Source organism: Ambystoma mexicanum, chromosome 1q (assembly GCF_040938575.1).
Source record: "Ambystoma mexicanum isolate Mex_15411 chromosome 1q, UKY_AmexF1_1, whole genome shotgun sequence".
Lineage (NCBI taxonomy): Eukaryota > Metazoa > Chordata > Amphibia > Caudata > Ambystomatidae > Ambystoma > Ambystoma mexicanum.
In genome coordinates this window covers 689,462,789-689,470,057 of record NC_090922.1, presented here as the reverse complement: position 1 = coordinate 689,470,057, position 7,269 = coordinate 689,462,789, and the positions used below count along the sequence as shown (strand labels likewise).

General features: G+C 46.7%; 1 protein-coding gene across 1 annotated transcript in view; it reads left to right on the top strand.

The window, feature by feature from the left end:
• The first annotated feature begins 1,326 nt into the window (after positions 1–1,326).
• Positions 1,327–7,269, top strand: part of LOC138535309 (retinoic acid receptor RXR-gamma-like) — a 1,109,202-nt gene continuing 1,103,259 nt past the window's right edge. The window contains exon 1 of the mRNA XM_069641285.1: positions 1,327–1,762. Coding sequence (XP_069497386.1) covers positions 1,714–1,762 — 49 coding nt within the window. The 5' untranslated portion in view covers positions 1,327–1,713. The remainder of the gene's footprint in view (positions 1,763–7,269) is intronic.

Sequence of the window (7,269 nt, the reverse complement as noted above, 5' to 3'; positions counted from 1 at the left end):
ACAGGGGGAGGGGTAGAGTGAGAAGTGCAATAGTGGGGGACACCATGAGGGAGGGGGCAAGTCCTGTACAGGCCTAGGAGGCAAGTGCAAGGGGATAGAGAGGGTAAGTAAAGTGCAGTGGGCAGGCAGATTGTGTAGGGATATTCCAGGAAACTGAATCCAGGTTCAAGTGCTGGTGAAGGATGCTGGGAGGGACTGGTAGGGAATGTGTTCTGGTCCCTGTATGACTCAGAAAGGGACCGGGCCCCAGTGGCAGTGGCAGGTGGAGAGCTTAACAAGGGAGTGGGAGATGGAAGGCCGAGGAGAAAAGTAAGGTGTTGAGAAGTTCCGGAACTTAAGAAGATCCGGCTCAAGTCTGATGGGTAGAGGGAGGCTGTTCCGGAGGGAGGCACCAGCTGATGAGAGGGTTCTACCTCCCACTCTCTGCATGGGGAAACGTCTGACCTGCAGCGAGTTGGAGCCAGAGGACCGAAGGATTGTGGCGGCTGGTATTTAGGAATGGAAAGCTGGATGTAGAGAGGTCCCAGATAGGTCCCAGTGAGCTTAGAGAAAGATGTTGACTTGCTGAGGTAGGGTACCATGGAGTCAGCTTGACTACACGTTTGGTGATAGAAGGAGGGAGACCAGAGAGTGGCAGGGAATGGAGATAATAAAGTGAAGGAGACACTGCTCAGGGGGCCAGGTGTCAATTGTGGGAGTAGAGGAGACCAGGATGGAAGATACCACTATGAGGTTAGGAGAGTTGCCTTGTGTGGCGTTTGGAAGGTTATGCAGGTTGACTGAGTTTTCAGAGAGTGTGCAGTCATATTTGAGCTTAGCCATTTTGGAGAGATTCTCATTGTCCAATTGAAAATGCTGTTTATCCTTCTCACGTTACAATTAATGAACTGTATTTAAAATGTGCTGTGGAAGTAAGATATAATCATTTGGCAGTTTCCCCTCAATAAACATAATATTCTGGAATAAGCCAGTAAAGAAATTGCACAAAAAGAAGGGGAGCACCATCCGTCCCTTAACAGGTCAGTCTGCTAATAAATGCTCCTTCTCTCATTGGCCGGTTTGTTCATAGTGAGCAGACCTTGCTCCGGCCAAAGCACTGGCAGCGGAGAAACATTTTGCAGGAAATTGTTGAAGCCGTGCACCCGGTGCAAATATGACTGTTGTCTCAGATGAGTCCCGAGAAGACGCGCTTTTAATGAACGTTAACTTATGTATTACATTCCAGTAACATATACACAGATAGGTTTCCTTCACAAAATGCACGCTTTAAACGGTGTGCTCGCGGGTTCACCGGAGAGCTCGTGCACTTTCAGGAGATGTAAACGCTGTGCTGCTGGTATGAAAGGTCCATGCTGCCGTGCCCAATGGGAGCCTGCAGATTGCTAGGACACTGGCAGCAGAGGACTGCCCTCCGTTGAATCACACAGCATCCGCAGCCGAGGCACGCCTGCTTCCTGCGAGCAGCTGCTGTCTGGCAGACGCTGCTCCTCGAGCCAGGCAAGGCAGCTGCTGCTGCCACTGCTGTGCTTTCCTATGTCACGGCGGTGATGCGGCGGGATCCACTCCTCCGCACGTGGGAGCGCTGAGAGAACGCCGCGCTGCATCGGCTCCGACAGCCGGAGAGGCAATTTCAAAAACAGGTTTCCCCTTCTGGGGAGGAAAACAACAAAAACAAACACTAGACGTGCATCTTGGCACGGACATGAAGTGAAGATGTATGGAAATTATCACCACTTCATGAAGTTTTCAGTCGGCTTCAGTAGTAAGTACTACCGTGCATTTAGTTGTTTTAATTAACACCAATACGATATTTTCGGTTGTCTAAATATTGTGCTGTACAGATGATGCGCGCGTTAGCAGCACAGGGACTGCATGCATTTTTTTTAGCTGCGTTTTCATACAAACATTATTTATTTAAAGAATGCTCAATTTACAGTTCCATTTCAGATGATTCTAGAAGCAAACCTCCCCTGGCAACAGTAGCTCTTCATATATGCATAGAGTTGTCGTTCAGCTCTTCGGAATACACTTTTGCATGTGTTTACATTTCTGAAATTGCGCTGCAGCGTCTGCACCCCTCTCCGGGACTTTTTATGTGTTGCCTTGTGCTTCGACTGCCCTCACACCTATCGTTTCCTAAAATGCTGAGAGTTATATTTAAAGCACATCGAGAGCGTGCATTGCATTATTTTGGGAATGGAATGCTTTGGGGGCATAGTAGCTTGCAGGGGTCAAGTCCTAAAAAAAAGTTAGTTGGGGTGGGGCTCATTAACATACTAAATGAATGTGGCATCAACAGAAACCAACATATGAAGGCGCCCCTGTGAAAAAGTAGTGGGACTCTATAAAACAGTGAGGGGACTTTACTTTTCCTTAGCCGTTCTCGTGAATAGCATAGTTCGGAAATCTTGAGCTTGGGAAGAGAGGTGTTGGAGAGGTGGAACCCCAAGACGTAACTTGGTAAAAACTCCACTGGAAGTGTTAATTTCAAGCACCGCTGTAAATCTCACTAAAGCCACCGCAAAACGACGTGAAAAACCTGGGAACACACGTCTGTAAACCAGTAACATTTGAGAAAGTGAGGCACACTCGGATGTTTTCATCCGCCCATACACGCAAAAGCAGGGGGGACTTGTAGGAAAGTAGTTCATTTGATGTGTCAGGCTTTGCTCCTATGAAGTAAGGCGAGGTTGGACACAGTTGGGTTTCTAATCAAATTCTTGCTCCAGATGTTGAAGCAACACAGCCAAGAATTCCACACTCTTTGCACACGAGTGTCACCTCTGGTAACTTCGAATATTTCCCCTGCAGTTGGGTTATGCAGTCTTATGCTATAAATAATATGATATGATATGTTATTTATAATGTGCTTAATACCCAGAGATTTCTAAGCGCGGAGCCGGGGATCGAACCTGTGTTGCTCTGTGTTTTCTTGCTGCCAAGGCAAGCGGGTTGCCCCTGAGCTATCCTCCCAAGACACAGGCCCTCTTTCATATGTCTGATGGTGCCATGTAGGGGTGCACCTAGTCTAAACTATCCATGAGGTGGGTGGAGGGTTAACCCCTCAAATTTTGGGAGATAGGGTAACTTTGAAGACTGTGTGGGGGCATCTAACTTCTTTACACATCCTAATGAGACTGATCTAGTACAACTCCAATGTTACAAGCAGTTAACACTCTCCCCCTCCTCTGAAACCACGCACCTAAGAACTGCTGTGAGAATGAGGTGTCTTCTGCTCACCCAGACCCTTCCAATCACTCCCCTGCAAGTATTAAACCCCACCTCAAATTCAATTGCCTAAAAACGTCTGCATACGACTGCAGCTGCTAACAATGAAATGTTTTACACTACCAATTGCCGAGCAATTGCTAACTGTGCAGCTTTGCGCACTATTTACTGTCTGTGTCCTGACACTGCGCTCTGAAGGTCAAACACGTCAAGTCAACATAGCCCAACATTTCGGAGGGGGGAGGGATGGGGCAGTGGAGTAACTTTGCTGAAAATGTTTGGGGGACATGACATCTAAATTAAAGGGGCTCTTGCTAAATGAGTGAGACAAAATGGTGTGCCACAAAAATTTGGGGGGACAAACACCCGTGTCCCCCCCTAAAATTACGCCCATGTGGAGGATCAGGGGGCGGGGGGCGCACAGGTTACAGCCCAATCTGTCCAATGGTCCGTGGCCACTGGTGCCATGTGCATTTCATGCCAGTTTCTGTTTTGCTATTTTTGTAGGGGGGGGGACAAATGAACATCTGATGTATTATTTTCGTAAATCACAACCTCTTTTATACTTTTTAAAATAACAAGCTGCTTGCAGGTGGCAAACACACAGTAGTGTTTACCATGGTGTACTGGAAGTTAACCCACACTCTTCCCCATGCATTGTGTGAGCACACATAGGTCTGAAAGTGTGATGCCAATATGGCTGTCGGGCGAAGCAACTACAAGAGTGTTTGTTGGTCATGCACCTCCTGAAGAAGCAGGTAACTCTTTGGGGGGCGCACTGGGCTAAGTTGTAACCAAACTTTCAGCATGATGAAGGGCTTCTATCAGAGCACTCTTTTGAATGGCGAGAGTGATACGGCGCTGTTCTGTAATATTTGGTATCCCATACCGATCCGGTATCCCCTGGTCTTCGGCTGCCTTCGGCTGATCGCTGATTGGCTGTATTACGGCTGAGCAGTGGCCCCTCTTCCGAGCTGTCACAGACATAAGCAGCAGAGCACCGCGCGAGCACGTTGCTGTCAGTGGCCTCGCTTGCTGTTGCTTTTTGCGCCTCTATGGCCTGTCAGTATGGCTGCATTTACTTTATGTTTGTGTCCGTTTATCTGCCCACGGCGCTTCTGACGAAAGCACGTGCCCTGGGACTGGCACAATGCTGTGGCTTTCTGCTTTTCAAAAGTGCGAGGTCTGTTTCCATTGCTTCGTCAGTTGGAAACACACGCATCTTTGCCGGCGTAGAAAGGTTGCGCTGTGAAGAGCGTGCAGTCTCCTGGGGGGTGCATGGACGACTTGAAAGTGTCACGAAGAACCCGCTTTCTTGTAACGAGGTTATTATGAGGCTTTCCTGGAATCCATCCGAGCAGGCCCGGCCTGCACACAACAAGTTCACACCCTTTCTTGAGAGCTTTTCTGAGAACAGCTCAGGGGCAGCACAGGTTCGATTCCCGGGTCCGCGCTTAGAAACCTCCGAGTATAAAGCGCGTTACAAGTAACACATTGCATTGCACTGCAAAGCTCCTAGCACACAGAAGCAAAGGGACAGTTTCAATCAGTCTTTGCCTTCCACATATAACCTCTGTGTCCCTGGGGCGAATCAATAGCTGTCCCTTAAAACAACTGCACCTTTAATGTATGGTATTACAGGGCCATTTGCTTTGGATCAGTATTTGTATTTAAGCCATTCTACGAAGAAACGGGACTATATAAATCTGATGTATTAGTTTCGTAAATCACGAGCTCTTTTATACTTTTTAAAATAACAAGCTGCTTGCATGTGGCAAACACACAGTAGTGTTTACCATGGTGCACTGGAAGTTAACCCACACTCTTCCCCATGCACTGTGTGAGCACACATAGGTCTGAAAGTGTGATGCCAATGTGGCTATCGGGCAAAGCAACTACAAGAGTGTTTATTGGTCATGCACCTCCTGAAGAAGCAGGTAACTCTTTGGGGGGCGCACTGGGCTCCAGGGGAGTTTGGGGGGGTTGCCCCCCCACCCTGGCTCCGCCTCTGCTTCGTTCACGTTCCAGGCATGGCTCTAGTGACTGGGCAGTTTATGTAGCATATACCGAACAATGCAACCACATAGCACATCATTTTCTCTAATGCAGGTCACGATTTGAAGGTTGACGTCTCGAGACAAAGGCCAAATGCTCACTGAGATCGGTCGCTGCTTTTCTCTATCAAGCAAGAATAAGAGATGCAGCTGAGTACTTAAGTGGTTGAGCCATAAGGAGGATAGTACAACACACTCTTGAGAGATTGTATTGAACCTTCGAGGTTGCAGAGAGACGGCAATAAAGCCTATGTCTGATAGGCCAGGGTGACGTAATTGTAAGTCTACAAGCTCATCCTTGCACATGACACCTTGCTGTCCCTCGCCGCTTTAGGCCCCAGCAAAGAAATTCTGCTCCATTTTCACGAGGGATCATTGTATATCTGATGAATTACTACTGTTAGATTACGCACCTCAGTGCTTCCTGGCAACATTAGATGCTTTGGGGGTTCTCTCCAGGGCACATTGGCTCCAAATAAACACCTCTAAGACCTGTTGGGATTACTCTTAGAAGGTTCGAATGGATGATAGACAGAAAGGTGTTGGAACAAGTTAGGGAGAATACATATCTTGAAGTAGTACTTGTGCTGGTGAAGTAGAATGCACAGTGAGAGTCAATGGGTCAAAAGATCACACAGTTGACAGGCACCATTAACACATTTGCGGGTATGCATGGAGGCCATTCTGTGCAGACAGTTCTTACTCTGTATCGGGCCAAAATGTTGCCGACTATGGTTTATGGAGCATACATATGGCGTTGGCATTATGTATGAAAGCCATGAGTGCATTTGAATCTAAAACCCTTGGAAAGCTTCTTAAACTTCAAAAGTCATTGCCAATAGAGGATGTGTGATTAGTGTGCAATCCAAATAGCTGTGTTACCATGATCATGCCAAAAGCGATTGCTGCTATACTAGGATTTGCGGGGCACTGGGTGGCAAAAGATGTGTGGGGCCCCTTTAATTGCATCGCAGAAATTGATGTCACAAAATTAGTCATTAATATCTATGGGGATTAAGTAAACTGCCGTTCAGTATCTGAATTGTAACTGTTAATATTAGGGTTGTAGCAATACCAGGTGTGAGGCTTATTTTGGAATAGCCGACAGAGTGAGCTGAATCATTTGTAGAGATGGGGACCTCAAAGACAGTACTGTAACTAAGAAGAGCAGGACAAAGAGTAATGAAGATCACCGGTAAGTAATCCAAGAATGCCTAACTTGACTGCACGTTCCAAGGATTGGTCCTTGGCCAGACAAGGCAGAGTGCTTTTTCTGCAGGATAGTGCAATCGTAACAAAGCCTATTTACCGGAAAAGTACTGAGGCAGTCAGAGTAAGCAACTCACAGGTTTTCAGATGTCCTCAATAGGGCTCAAGTCCAGAAAAAAAGTTTCGAGGCTCATTAACATATGCACAGGGACTGAATGTATCCTAAAGTGAAATACGCAAATTTAATTCAGCGGGTCTTTCCTAATAGACAAAAATTACAAATAGAAATGAGCATTGTCTTTCACACAATTAATCATGAATACCTGGAGGAAGAAAAATCAGCTAGAGGGGATTTTCCTAGAAAACTGCTGGCAAATATAAAAAGTGTGCACCCATTTAACCCAAAAATGTATTGAAATATTCTTTGGAAAGCAAAATACCAATAAAAGACATTTGCTTTGAAAAAACTTTCATGTGGGTTTGTTGGTTAGTGGGATCAAATCCTGGTGGGCAAAAACCTGAGCAAACAAGCGTTTTTGCATGCTGGCCTGAAAAACACAGGAGGAGGGAGTCGACACTGAAAAAAAGTGGGCAGACGCTGTCAACCCACATGTAATCTCAACTTGTACCCTGAAAATCAGCACAGGGCCAGGTAAACCATCTTCAGTCCAGCAACCTCTTCCCACATCAACGGACCTTGTAAATCATTGCAACAAATTTGCCCTCTGATCCTTTCCCCCCCTCACCACGACGTTTGCCTTTATACAATACTCTGTTT